The sequence below is a fragment of the Eleutherodactylus coqui genome, chromosome 3, assembly GCF_035609145.1.
Source record: "Eleutherodactylus coqui strain aEleCoq1 chromosome 3, aEleCoq1.hap1, whole genome shotgun sequence".
NCBI classification, from domain to species: Eukaryota; Metazoa; Chordata; class Amphibia; order Anura; family Eleutherodactylidae; genus Eleutherodactylus; species Eleutherodactylus coqui.
This window is the reverse complement of record NC_089839.1, coordinates 149,669,353-149,683,817: the sequence shown is the minus strand read 5'-3', so window position 1 is coordinate 149,683,817 and position 14,465 is coordinate 149,669,353. Positions and strand designations below refer to the sequence as shown.

Below are 14,465 nucleotides of genomic sequence, written 5' to 3'. Positions count from 1 at the left end.
AGGAGATTCATACACATCGTTCTGTATGCTAAATCATCCATAATGACGAGGTTTCCACCCTTATCGGATTGTTTTATCACTATGCTCTTATCGTTTTCGATTTCAAGTAAGGCTTTTTTTTCACCCTGAGTTAGATTTTGATAATGAAAACATCTTTTTTCCGATAGGGGTTTTAGCTCTTCAAATACCATTTTTTCGAACATATTGATGTAAGGGGAGTCATTTATGGGCGGCATACTGGTGCTCTTCAGTTTGAGGTCGGTGAATGGACCCTCACCCGGTGACGAATCGGCCTCTCTTGCCAAATCCTCAAGATCATTAAGAGCTTGTAGATCCCTAACATCCAGCCCCAATTCAGCACTTTTTTTACGGTTTTGTATGGCATAAAACTTCTTCCATTTGAGTTTCCTGAGGAATAATCATATATCTTTTTTCCAAATAAAAGGGTCATAACGATATGTGGGAACAAATGACAGGCCTTTAGTCAAAAGTTGAGTTTCCTCTATAGAAAGAGATCTTGATGATAGGTTGATGATTTGAAAATCATCCTTATTAAGTGCTGCCAAGTTTGAATTTGCAACTCTACTGTAGGTACTAGGAGGCTTTCCAGTAGTCATTGGATTAATCGTTACAGTTGTTATTGATGCGTTGGTTTCCTGCGCTCCCGCATGAAATAATTGGCGATGGGTGGGCCTAAAAAACGATCAGAGGGACTATAATTCCTCCCTCGATTTCTGGCTCTACCACGGCCCTGACCCCTACCTCTCTGTTTGGGATACTGATAGGGTCTTGAGGAATCACTCCCAGAGAGCTCACTCTCAGAGGAACTAAGATCAGATGGTCCTGAAGCTGCGGACTCGTAGACTCTGTTATCTGTAAAGTCTTTCATGTCACGTTGAAACTGATGGTGTTTTCTATCTTTAAGATAGGACGTATATTTTTCAACGGTTGCTTTTAAGATTTTTTCCTTATGCGCGATCTGGCGCCACGTTTAACGCGTAAGCAGCGGCATCATTTTTTTTTGTGTATCAATCTTTACTTGTCATTCATAAACAGACATTGGACTATATGCCCGATTGGCTAGTAGACGTGTCACTCCGGACCGTCCCTCCCCTATGCTTTACCCAATTGGTTGCACCATGTTCCTTCCCCTCCCACAAGGAGGAGCTACCCCTACTTAAACCGACCAGGCACAGACAGTTACCAGGTCTGTCAGTTTGAAATAATGCCTCACAGGGGCTGGTAGTGTAGTTTAGATAGCGGTCACCATCTAGGACCGTATTGTACTTTAGCCAGGTTAGAAAATGTATCATCACAATTTCTAATTGACCTCCCTGGCTCTTTTGTCAGTCTGGGACAATAAACGCCAAGTATCAGGTGTTCAGACTGTTTAATCACTAGCACCTATGTTTGTTGAATAGTGTTCAATTAATGGACCTATCTAACATAAGGATTGCTATGTCAGCTGTCTGTTCATTATAAAACAGCATGGTCAATTGCACTATTTGCAAACCAATCGGGTTGCCTATACAGTCGACTGTCTAGTGTAAGGCAACAAGATTGATTGCATTATAATCGCAAATCAATCTGTTTGTGTAAATCAGCCTCCACAGTCGTCTGTTTAGTGTAAAGCAGTGTTATTAATTACACTACACTAAAAACCATTCTATTTGCTTTTACATAATGTGCAATTAATCTACCAGCCTTCTTACATTGGCGCATTAAAAAACCAGTTCTTACGCGCAATTTTTGTGCAACTGCTGTTTGCTATTCGAACCCATTGCAACAAAAATTGTGTGCAGTTGATTGGCATCGCACAATTTTTGGGCATCATTCAGTCTTATTTTCGTCCTGATGAAGCAGCGCGCCAAATAATCTGTCTTGCGCTGCGGAAACGCGTTGACGATTAGACGATTACGGACGATCTTGTTCGCCCTGGTCCACATTGGATTTCAGCTAACTATTTATATGTTCATCAAATTCGCAATTTTGCGAATTGACATATATTATAAGTAGCTTGGACTTCTCCTGACTTAATTGTCATTACAAGTCCAGCCTTCTAGCCTGTTTCCGATGATACAGACTTTGACCTAATTTAAGAACTGGGTCTTGTCAGATCGATGACCCTATGGGGAAGTGAATAAGTCTAGTAACAAATAAGGTTACGGACTCAGTACAGTGCTCCCATAAGCGAGTGTACTAGTATAATATTTGTCTAGTGTGGATGATCTAATTGTCATTATCCACCACTTAGGGTTTTATGAGTGACGCTCTCTAGTTGTTTTGGAACAGTGTCTTTCCATCAATAGGCATGTTCTTATTAATGCATAACAACATGGAGTTATCTCAGTAGGCGCTACCACTTTCTGGTCCCTTGTATACCTGATAACGGCCCGCTACGGTCACCACCTTATCTGGTAGCCCCTCTTATCATTATCAATTTAAATAATATATTAAAATTCTGTATTTGAGTCATTCTAATTACTTAAGCAAATTGCGCTAATCCCATAGGCAATTATTTTTGTGGTTGTTTTGTATGGTTGTCTGTCATTTTGTGTCCGTTTGGGTCGGAACCATCCTGCCTTAGCAGTATTGGTTTTTTATCATTAATATTAATAAAGGTTATATTTTAGTTTCAGGCACTTTCAGTGACAAAAAACTTTTTATCCAAGTATATTACAAGATTGATGATATACACATACATTGTTATATAAGCAGAATTTGTATGAAAACTTAATGTCTATTTAATATTATCAGTAAAAATATTGGATGATAAAAGTTGTCAGACATTCCTTAAAGGGGTTGTCCTTTTAAGGCATATGGTCAGAGTGGGATCTATTAGCCGGAGTGGAGAGTCACTGTAAGTAAATCTGAAAAACTTTGAAAGACAGCATCCTGGGTTCATTTATAAAAATAGCTTTATTCCTCGATTATGCAACATTTTGACTATGTCATATTTTCTCAAGCATATGGCGGAATAAGGTTGATTTTTTTAAATGTACACAAGATGATGTTTTTAAAAAGTTTTTCTGGACTACTCACTACCTGTGGATTCCAGATTGAATAGACTGGCATCTTCCCGCACAAAGATTTACAAAGAAGTGCTGCTTGCTGTTTTTTTTCACTTTAGTGTAAAGACAATTAATCTAGTTAATACATAAATGCCCTATGGAATGCACATTAAAACAACACTTTTAATTTGCTGTTCTTGTTTCTATGAAACATATGAAACATCAGTCATTGGCTTGCTTTACATCAATTCAAAAGAACCCTCTGGTTTTCTTTCGGACGCTGATTTCAGAAGTGCAAGATGGCTGCAGCAATTTTCTATCTAGCTAATGAACATTGTGCTCTGCTCTCTGATTGGCCAGTGCTGATCACATGAGCAGCTGTAGCCAATCAAAGAGCAGGAATAGTGACGGGTAGTCCTAAAACTACCAATGCAGTGGAGGATTAAGTAGTCTGAAGATTGCGTTGGCCATCTTGGATGATTAAAGCAGAACCTAGAACTGGTGGATTGAAGTTATAGCAGAGAAGAACAGCTATAACTAATATACTCCCTGCCCCTCTGGTCCTGAAACTGGAAACATTTGATGCCTTGTATAAATGTAGCTACAAATTACATATGGTATTATAATGATAATTTACTTGGGAACACGATCGATTAATATCAACAATAAGCAATCTTTCCATGTATTGACACTGAAAAGTTATCATTGCAGTTATTTGAAAAAAAAATGTGATGATAATTGTTACCTGGGCATATGAAGAACAAAAAAACTCCATACAAACATAGGTCTGGTTAGATTTTAGCTCATGGACCTCTAATTTTAGGCAGCACTAAAATAATGGTTCAAGGATAATTTTATACGTGAGATTTTGAAGCAAGTGTCCCCTGATATGATTGCGGTTAACATACCTAGAACATCAATGTTGGCACTGGTGAGAATGGTCCCATGCTCATTAGAGGCTTCACACTGATACACTGCACTATCGGAGAGCTGCAGTGAGTGAATGAACATTATACCTTCTGTCATTTTATGGTTAGGAGGAAGTGTCTCTCCTTCATTGGAGCAAAAAAAGAGAATCCTAGTTAAGTCACATAAGACAAGGATATAAAACATCTCACAGCTCTGTAATCACTGCACAAAGTTAGTAGAGAACAATGTAATCCTAAGTATATTATCACTTATAACAGTAAGGCTACATTTACACGGGCGAGAATCTCACACAAGTTTTGTGCGTTGTGAGATGCGCCAAACTTGCATGAATATGAACTCCATTCTTTTGAATTAGATTATTCACACGAGTGATATTTTTTTCCATGATCGATGCTGCGAGGATAAAAAAAAAATCACAGCATGTTCTATCTTTTGGTGTTCCCTTGGAACTAGAGATGAGCGAGCACGCTCGTTTAGGGCTGATGCATCGGTCTTGTCGAGTAACTGATTACTCGACCGAGCACCATGTGTGTGTGTGGGGGGGGGGGGCAGCACGGAAAAGAGTGTGAGGGATCTTTCTCTCTCCCCCTGCTGCCCCCCCCCCCCCCCCGCATGGTGCTCGGTCCAGTAATCAGTTACTCGACAAGACCGATGCTCGATCGAGCATCAGCCTTAAACGAGCGTGCTCGCTCATCTCTACTTGGAACGCATCGCCCATTGTTTCCAATGATACATTATAGGCTGTACATTATGGAAGTGTGTATTCAGCTGATGGGCCTGCAGTAGTTTAGAAATTCTGTGCAGCCCTGATAGCTGCACCCCCCGTTGCAGGGGGGCAGTCCATACACAATCTTCCTTTAATATGGGTTTTAATATTACAAATTGGTAAATAAAACAATATATAAATAAAAAGGCATTGTAACAATTTCAATGTAACATAAAAAGGACTACAATTACAGAAAATACTTTCAGCTTATATTTCCTGAGCTTACGTTTCAAAGGGATTCCATTTCTTTTCCATTGGATTTCTGGTTTCGGTGTCCCAGCGGATGAACAGTTCAGGATAACCTCAGACCCCACTCCTTGCATAGAGCTCTTCAGCTCTCTTTCCCATCTGGGAGGCTCTAAAAAGTTAATAAAATACAACGGCTAAAAAAGTGATGCTATAAAAAAAGTATATTATATGAATATTTTCTTTCTTAGGGTGCATTCACACGAACGTATATCGGCTCGGTTTTCACGCCGAGCTGATATACGTTGTCCTCGTGTGCAGAGGGGGGAGGATGGAAGAGCCAGGGCCAGGAACTGTGCTCCCGCCCCCTCTCTGCCTCCTCTCCACCCCTCTGCACTATTTGCAATGGGGAGAGGCGGGATGGGGGCGGGGCTAATTCCTGGACCTTAGCCCCGCCCCATCCTGCCTCCTCCCATTGCAAATAGTGCAGAGGGGCGGAGAGGAGGCAGAGAGGGGGCGGGAGCCTCAGTTCCTGCTTCTGGCTCTTCCATCCTCCCCCCCCTGCACACGAGGACAACGTATATCGGCTCGGCTTGAAAACCGAGCCGATATACGTTCGTGTGAATGCACCTCAGACAGGGCAATAACCGGTGCCCATATAGAGGCAGGCCCAGAATAAGTACATTACCAATATGGTTTATTGGTCGACTAAGGAAAACTCCTCCATGTCGGCCAATCAGTCCATATACCACAAGAGATGTTGCAGGGATGTGCAGCAAGGCACACTGCACACTAAACCCACTGAGTGGTTTCCAACAGATAACACCTCTGAGAACTTCTTCAGTGACAGAAATGAGACACTCATTAACACCCAGTGCCAAATGACAGAAAGCATGCACTGGAAACAGGATCACATGGCCCGGTGCTCACGTCATCACCCCATCCTGTTCCTTCACTGGAGCACCATGACAGTTGAGTTGTGGAGCAGCTCACTGTGGAGAGCTGAGAGCAATTCAGGATGACAGAACTGCTGACAGACTCCCTTTAAAGGGGTTTTCTGGGTTTTGATACCCCTGTTTCAAATATCCTATTGCAAATAAGGCAGATGGAACAACACTAGAGATGAGCAAGCACCAAAATGCTCGGGTGCTCGTTACTCGAGTCGAACTTTCAGTGATGCTCGAGAGTTCGTTTTGAGTAACGAACCCCATTTGAAGTCATTGGGCGACTCGAGCATTTTTGTATATCGCCGATGCTCGCTAAGGTTTTCATTTGTGAAAACCTGGGAAATTCAAGAAAGTGATGGGAACGACACAGAAACGGATAGGGCAGGTGAGGGGCTACATGTTGGGCTGCATCTCAAGTTCCCAGGTCCCACTATTAAGCCACAATAGTGGCAAGAGTGAGACCCCCCCCGCACTGTCAGCATAAAGATCGTTCTCCTCTGCCACAGCTGTAACAGCTGTGGCAGAGAAGAATGATGTTAGCCCATTGAATTCAATGGAGCCGGCAATACAGCCGGCTCCATTGAAAGCAATGGGCTGCCGGCGATCGCGGGATGAATTGTCGGGAAGGGTTTAAATATATAAGCCCTTCCCTGCAATTCATCCAGAAATGTGTAAAAATAAAAAAAATATATACTCACCTTGTCCCGACAATTCATCCCACGATCGCCGGCTCCATTGAAAGCAATGGTGTGCCGGCGATCGCGGGATGAATTGTCGGGAAGGGCTTAAATATATAAGTCCTTCCCTGCAATTTATCCAGAAATGTGTAAAAATAAAAAAATATATATATACTCACCTAGTCCCGGTAGAACGATGTTAGTCCATTGATTTCAATGGAGCCGGCAATACAGCCGACTCCATTGAAAGCAATGGGCTGCCGGCGATCGCGGGATGAATTGTCGGGAAGGGCTTAAATATATAAGCCCTTCCCTGCAATTCATCCAGAAATGTTTAAAAAAATATATATATATATACTCACCTGGTCCCGGCTGAGGGAGTTCAGCGCGGACGGCGGCAGTCCTCCTGAACTACTCTGAACAGCTGTGAGTAGTATTCAGCAGCCGGGGATTTAAAATCCCCACCTGCTGAATGAGCTGCCTCTGATTGGTCTCAGCGGGACCAATCAGATTGGTCCCTGCGCTGAGCCAATGAGAGGCAGCAGTCACTCACCCATTCATGAATTAATGAATGGGTGTGTGAGTGAGATCTGCCTCTGATTGGTCAGGCTGTGACCAATTAGAGGCAGCTCATTCAGCAGGCGGGGATTTTAAATCCCTGGCTGTTGAATACTACTCACAGCTGTTCAGAGCAGTTCAGGAGGACTACCGCCGGCCGCGCTGAACTCCGTCTGCCGGGACCAGGTGAGTATATATATATTTTTTATTTTTACACATTTCTGGATGAATTGCAGGGAAGAGCTTATATATTTAAGCCCTTCCCGACAATTCATCCCACGATCACCGGCAGCCCATTGCTTTCAATGGAGCCGGCTGTTTTGCTGGCTCCATTGAATTCAATGGTCAGTGCTCGTTTAATCGAGACGAGTACCGCGTAGTGCTCGTCTCGAGTAACGAGCATCTCGAGCACCCTAATACTCGAACGAGCATCAACCTCGGACGAGTATGCTCGCTCATCTCTAAACAACACCTCTGCAGCAACCACCTATTGGAAGGCAGCATTCTTGTAAGTCAATGTTAGACTCTTTATACAAGCCTTTTAACAATGACCGGGAATTGAAAGGCAAGAATGCATACACACACAGCTGTTTCGAAGTGTTTGCCCCTCATCAGTGTGCAGTAGGTTTCTTGCTTGGCTAGTGAGAGGTCTGTGATGTAGGTCAGTAACGCCATCTTTTTTCCTTAGGGAGAGCATCTAGAAGGTGAGTGAGTGAGGAGGCTTTCAATTCCCAGTCATTGTTAAAAGGCTTGTATAATCTAACATTGATTTGCAGGAATGCTGCCTTCCAATAGGTGGCACTGCAGAGGTATTGTTCCATCTCCCTTATTTTCATATTACCCAGAGGAGCATGCATGGCCTTATAAGTCTCCTCACTCACTCACCTTCTAGGTGCTCTCCCTAAGGAGAAAAGATAGCATTACTGACACGTACCCTATTAGAATATTAATACCTTACAGAATGGCTCGCTATTTGGAAGACTTATCAATCACTTAAAGTGGTCTGTTGAAGACCGTAAAACAAGTCTGCCGTTTTCCAGAAGCAGTGCCATGTCAGTTCATGGGCAGTGTCTGGTTTTGCATGTTATGCCCAATTAAGTGAATATAAGAGAGCTTCAGTACTATTCTGGGCTGCTGCACAGAGTATATAGTGTGCTAATTCCAGTGCACAGAGGCTCCCACAAACAGCCAATTGGCAGGATTGTCGAACCTCCACTGATCTGATATTGATTACCTGTCCTAAGGTCCTATTATATGGGGGGTACCAGATGTGAACCTCCACTTATAAGACATTCATGACATATCCTGTGGTGCTTACATAAATGTCTTAGATACGAAAATCCATTTAAGTAAACAATACATTTTTATCAAAGAGGTTTTCTGTTGTTAGACAACTACTTGCTTTTTAGGGCATTTTAGGACAAACCATAATTGAAGGATCTCAGAAATACAAATTAAAATAATGGCCGGCATAGATGTCCGATGGATTGTATTAACTGCATCTTATTCTTCACTTTGACATTTAATATTGTTGTTTCCTCTATATATACAGTTCACTTGGGGTGAGGGATTCCCTGCTGTGATACTCGTTTTAATCAGTTTTGGGCAGGAAGATATACTATCATCATAATCAAAGAGCAATCTTACAGTATAGCTCGATAATATCAAACTTGTTATTACCTTCTACAACAACATGAAACTTTTGCTGAGCAGAACCCATATCATTCTTGGCTTCACAGATATATATTCCTTGATCGTCTTTAGTAATATCCTTAATCTTCAGCAGTGTCCCATGGCCCGCTATTATGACACGGTGCTTTATAGATTCCTCACCTTCTTTTCGCCATTCATTTGTAGGGGTGGGCCTAAAACCATCCAATTAATTAATATGTATGTGAGAAAGCGAACTGTGAAGCATTTCATCTACCTCAATAGAATATCTAGCAATATACTTACATTTTAGAACACATACTTTTTGGCCATAGCATGCTAATATGGCTGAGGTGAGAAAAATTAGAGAGCAGTGATCAATAGTATTGAAGTAATCACTTAATTTAGGTGATTCTCAAGGGGTATCATAGCCTTATCAATCAGTTTTATGCCAAATTATTATTCAATGCATCAGAGAAGAATACAATGAGAAACACTGAAGTGATGTTTCCAAGCTCTTCTGTTTTATTGTTCCAATGAAAGAGGTTATATAGTGTTGCATCCCCCACAAAGTCAGCAATCCAAAGTCTATGGCATGTGTGATACTTCTCTCTTAGTAAAAGATTACAAAGGTTAATTATGACAAAGCTGCATGCTCAGCGTCTGAGACCCTATTAGTAAAACTTCACTACAATGTCTGTCTTTTGCCCACATACTTCGCACATATATACATGTCGGCATGCACAATCCATACCCACAAACACCGCCACTTCCTTTTGGCTTAATAGTCATTTAAATCAGGGTGGAGTGATTTTCCCGGCCATGTGAACTAGTGGTGACTGCACAAATATGCACATTTGCACAGGCACACACGCAAAGTACACTCGTTATCTGCGCAAAAAGTTTAGCCCCTAAAGGATATCAACTGTATTACGGAGGGTTCACTTTTATTTGCAGTGAACTAAACCTTAATTTACTAATGCGAAATAAATGTGTCTAGTTAGTTATTTGTCGATTATCAATTTAAAGCCAATTCTGTTTATTTTGTTGATGTAACTCACAATCCTTCAGCGATGCACTCCAACTGCAGGACTTCACCCTTCAACGCAACAATTGGTTTATCCGTCTCTCCTTGAGTTGTTCGTATGTTGGGTGCTCGATTTTTTATTGCATCACCTAAAAATATAACACATTGTTTAATAAAGTACTTAGGCGTTTGTGAGGATATTTTTGAGGCGCTGCATGGGTGCTGAGTGCTTACTGTGTTTTTGGCTATGATGCGACTCTTATAGTAAAATGAAATTGGAGAAAGGAAAATATGAAAGTATGCAGTAGGTTGTACGTGACACAGGGCCTTACTGAATATTGCAAATTCCAGTATAGGGAATCATTGCTTTTTGAAGAAGCTGTTGCCTCACATTTGTGGTTAAAAAGGCATGACATGCTCACACAAAAAAATGTACACAATATTGCTGACGGATTTCAATTCAGAACAGTCTGAGATGATGGCCATATGTTGGATCACCAACAACCAATATAAAATTCCCATTATCTATGCCCTTTTTCTAAATGAGCCTTCCAAAAATAAACAATATATAAACATGATGGCAGAATTATCAATGTACTCACTCTATTTTACTGAAAAATATGGCGTAAGCATTGCTCCACCTTTTCCAGCATATATTAATTGATAGTGCACCAATATTAATAAATCACCCTCGGCATGTCCAACTATCCACAAACTTTTAGCTCAGTGAAAATAGCAGTGACTCAGGTTCTGCCATTGTAGAAGACATAATGTATTTAGTGTATAGTAAAGGAACAGGGCAAGCCTTTTTGGTACCCAAGGCAGGGGTTTTCAAAATGTGCCTTCCATCTTTGGTCCCTTAAGTTAAACATAATAGTTGTCGAATGAAAAGCCATGAATTTAATTTCCCCCGTTTATCATCAACCTCGAATGCTTTAGTTTATCATATATACTTCCCATTCCCTATCACCCATTTCCCTTCACACATGTGCAGATGTCAATGCGAGGCCGAACTGGTCGCTCTACCAAGTATCTGTAATATGGCCTATCGGCACTTTGTGTATAGTATGGCCCTCACTAATATGGACTCCTTCTACCCAATATTTCCACTCCTCTGTATCACTCACCATCTTGCATCTAGTGTGATTGCTTATGTGGTTTCCTATCAGACAGAACATCTTCATCACTACGAGACACTACTCTTCCACCTTTAAACGGCACCCTAGTTGGTTGACCAACAGCATTCCATGTCCTGGCTCTTATAGACTGTGAGGAGAAAAATCTTACTTTGATGTATACTGAGCTTCATGGGCATCCTCTGTGACATATGTCTGATCTTGGAGTATACAGCAACGCAGAAATAATCCATCTTGCTGTCCATATGAATAACATGTGCAAAGTATAATTTCCCATCAAGTCCAACAGACACACGCTTGCTTAGAGGGATCTGCCGTAGATCTAGAATGAAGTAGATTGACAAGAATTACACCTGCGATACATTATTCTGCCACCCACATATAGAGCAACCTGGAAGAGTCAGCTGCTCACCAAAAGGTCAACAGCGGATATCTTATTTATGAGAAACTGTATCTTCTTTAAACTTCCACAAAAGCTTTGGTCTAGGCCTTACATTAGGATTTCCATTTTATTTAACATGACAGAAGTTTTAATTGGTAGAGGTTGATGAGCTCTGGCACATGGGCATTTCAATCCCATAATGTCTATGGTAACCATATCAGCACTGGCATAACTATAGGGGGTGCAAGGGATGCAGTTGCACCCGGGCCCAGGAGCCTTAGGGGGTCCATAAGGCCTCTCTTCTCCATATAGGGAGCTCAGAACTATGAATAAAGCATTATAGTTGGGGGCCCAGGAGCTTCAAGTTACGCCTCTGTGTTAAGAGAAGTTGGGTGGCCCAAAGATAAACTTTTGCACCTGGGCCCATGAGCCTTTAGCTATGTCCCTGCCTATCAGTACTAGTTCAGAGGTCTTTGGAAATGGAAAGCTCCTTGAGATAACACCACACGGGCTGAGAAGTGTGCTGGTGCTCGTTCAAGCTAGTTGTCATTGAGAGACCTATGATATTTAAAAAGTAAAAACATTGAACAAGGGTGAAGAGATGTCATTCAATGTGAATAGAGACAATTTGTATCTTCTAATGCACCACCTATTGACCTATTAAGTAATGTGAATATTATACAAGGGGCACAATAGAAAAACATATTCGCTGATTGCTAAATTGACAACACCTAAGGAAAGAAGTAAGCAGGAGTAATTGTTTTTGCATACTATAACCCTTTCAGGACCAAGCTTAATTAAAGTGCTTTGAACTAATGCATTCTAAGAGCTCTTTCCCACGAGCGTAGGTGTTTTTATGTACGCCCACCGGTGCCGTAAAAACGTTTGAACAGGTGCACAAATCTAATGTTTGCGCGCCCATTCAGACGGCACGGGCACGGCGCATATATGCTAAGGCTGCAATGCCGTTGCCTTCTCTTCCGTCCCTCTCACCGGCTCATCTTCTCTCTCCTTCCCTCAGGCTGTTTGCAATGAGAGTAGGTGGAATGCGGAAGGAGCTAAGCACCCACCCCTTGTCCGCAGCCAGCAAAAGGAGCTGGGTGGTGCTTAGCTCCACCCCTCTACACCCCCTCTCATTGCAAACAGCCGGAGGGGAGGAGATAGGAGGAAAGAAGGGGAGGGAGTTTCAGCAGTCTCGCTGCTAAACTCCCTCCCACCTCCCTTCTTCGGCCGTTGTGATTGGCTCCAATAGTAGCCTTATCAGCGGCCAAAGTATTCCGGATACAGAGATAGTTCCATCTTTGCTGCCTAGCGCAAAAGCACCCGGTGCTATATTGGCCCGGCCGGGCGCTTTTACACAGCGGGAATACGAATGTGTGATCTGATGCATTGGAATCCAATGCATCAGATGGTAGAGTATATAAAACGGCGGCCGATATACGCTCGTGTGAATAAGCCCTAAAGTTGAATATTATTTTTCATTTCATAATCTACAAATATTTTAGTTTTTGTGGGGCTTTCAGGCCTTTAAAGGCATCAAAATCAAACCACTATCATTTGTTTGTGTTATATTGGGAAAATGGATTTCAACTGGAAAAACTACAACTTTCCTCAGTTCTTTCACCTTGTATCCCAATGTAGTTGCTGTAACCGATTAAATATACCACATAAAACAACCTTCCAATTCTCCCAAGAAAAGAAATACTAAACATGTGACTGATTCAGACATTGTTGCTCAAATCAACGATCTGTATTAAAAGGGTATTCAAGAGCCTAGGTGAATTTTTCAAAATTTCCCAAATGTTTCTACTTATTGCTATTACTCTAAGCATCTATCTAAATCATCAAACTGAACTCCAGTACCTTTTTTGTTGACCTGTGCAACCACTGCGTTCCAGCCATCTTCAGATTTCCACATTGTTATTTATAAAGGCCACCATGGAGTACAAAAACTGTATCTCCCATAATGCCCCACTGCAGTTACTGAGGAGTGCGCATTGATAACTGTACAAACTGTGTCATCAATACATAATGTAAATGCACTGAGCATGCCTGACCAGTAAACAGCGGAGCGTACAGGTCATAAACATTGGACACCAATGGAGAACTAAGCAGGAAGGAGGTAAACAATGCTAAAGTAATATCCCTCAGCTATGTAAGTCAAGTTATAACATTATTGCAAAATTACAAGTTATCGCCTTATAAAGCTTATAACTTTTACTTTGAATTGCTTGAATAACCCTTTATGGCTATAAACTGTCTCCATTACAAATAAAACAAGTAGGATGCTCGGGTGCATAGCTGGAGGTATAACCAGTAGAAAGAGGGAGATTGTGATCCCGCTGTAAAGAGCTCTGGTGAGACCACTTCTGGAATATTGGGGTCAGTTCTGGAGACCTCATCTACAGTGAGACATTGAGAAAATAGAACAAGTCCAAAGATGGGCTAGCTTAGAGGATGTATAGCATGATTGAAAGCTATATATGTTACAGCAGGGCAGATGGGGAACATGTTGTAAACCTTTATATATGTTACAGGAGGAAAGAAGGTAGAGGGGGACATGATGGAAAACTTTATATATGTTACAAGTGGACATGATGGAAACCTGTATATATGTTACAGGAGGACAGAAGGGAGAGGAGGACATGATGGAAACCTATATATATGTTACAGGAGGGGAGAAGGGAGAGGAGGGACATAATGGAAACCAATATATATATTAAAGGTATAAATAGGGTTCAAGAGGGAAGTGTTTTTAATAGGATGCTAAACGCTAGAACAAGGGGCGCTATCTGGGATTAGTTAAGGGAAGATCAGAAACAATGTCAGGAAATATATTACTAAAAGAGTAGTAGATGATTGGAACAAATTTCCAGCCGATGTGGTTGCGAAATCAATAATCAATGAATGGGATAAGCATAGAGCTGCAGTCAATTTTCTACGTTTCATGTTTCCAATTGCAGTTAAAAGTAATCAGCCATTAAACTGTTGACTTATATAGGCAGATTGTAGACTCAAAGGGGATAGTTTACGCTACATTTAATATCAATAAGGGCTCCTTCACACTGGTAAGAAAATCGCATTGCAAGACGCAAATCTCACACAAATATGAAACACATTCTTTTGAATATGTTCATTCACATTTGCGAGGTTTCCCTGTATGGCACCGTGTTGTGATGCAATGCAGGAAACACA

General features: G+C 41.6%; 1 protein-coding gene across 5 annotated transcripts in view; it reads right to left on the bottom strand.

The window, feature by feature from the left end:
* CHL1 (cell adhesion molecule L1 like) overlaps positions 1-14,465 on the bottom strand; it is a 167,930-nt gene that overhangs the window by 54,910 nt on the left and 98,555 nt on the right. For all 5 annotated transcript variants that reach the window (XM_066596312.1, XM_066596310.1, XM_066596313.1 and 2 more), the window contains exons 6-10: positions 11,040-11,210; positions 9,787-9,901; positions 8,756-8,940; positions 4,934-5,065; positions 3,920-4,063 (exon numbers count right to left, since the gene is read on the bottom strand). In XM_066596312.1, the coding sequence (XP_066452409.1) occupies positions 3,920-4,063; positions 4,934-5,065; positions 8,756-8,940; positions 9,787-9,901; positions 11,040-11,210 (747 nt within the window). The remainder of the gene's footprint in view (positions 1-3,919; positions 4,064-4,933; positions 5,066-8,755; positions 8,941-9,786; positions 9,902-11,039; positions 11,211-14,465) is intronic.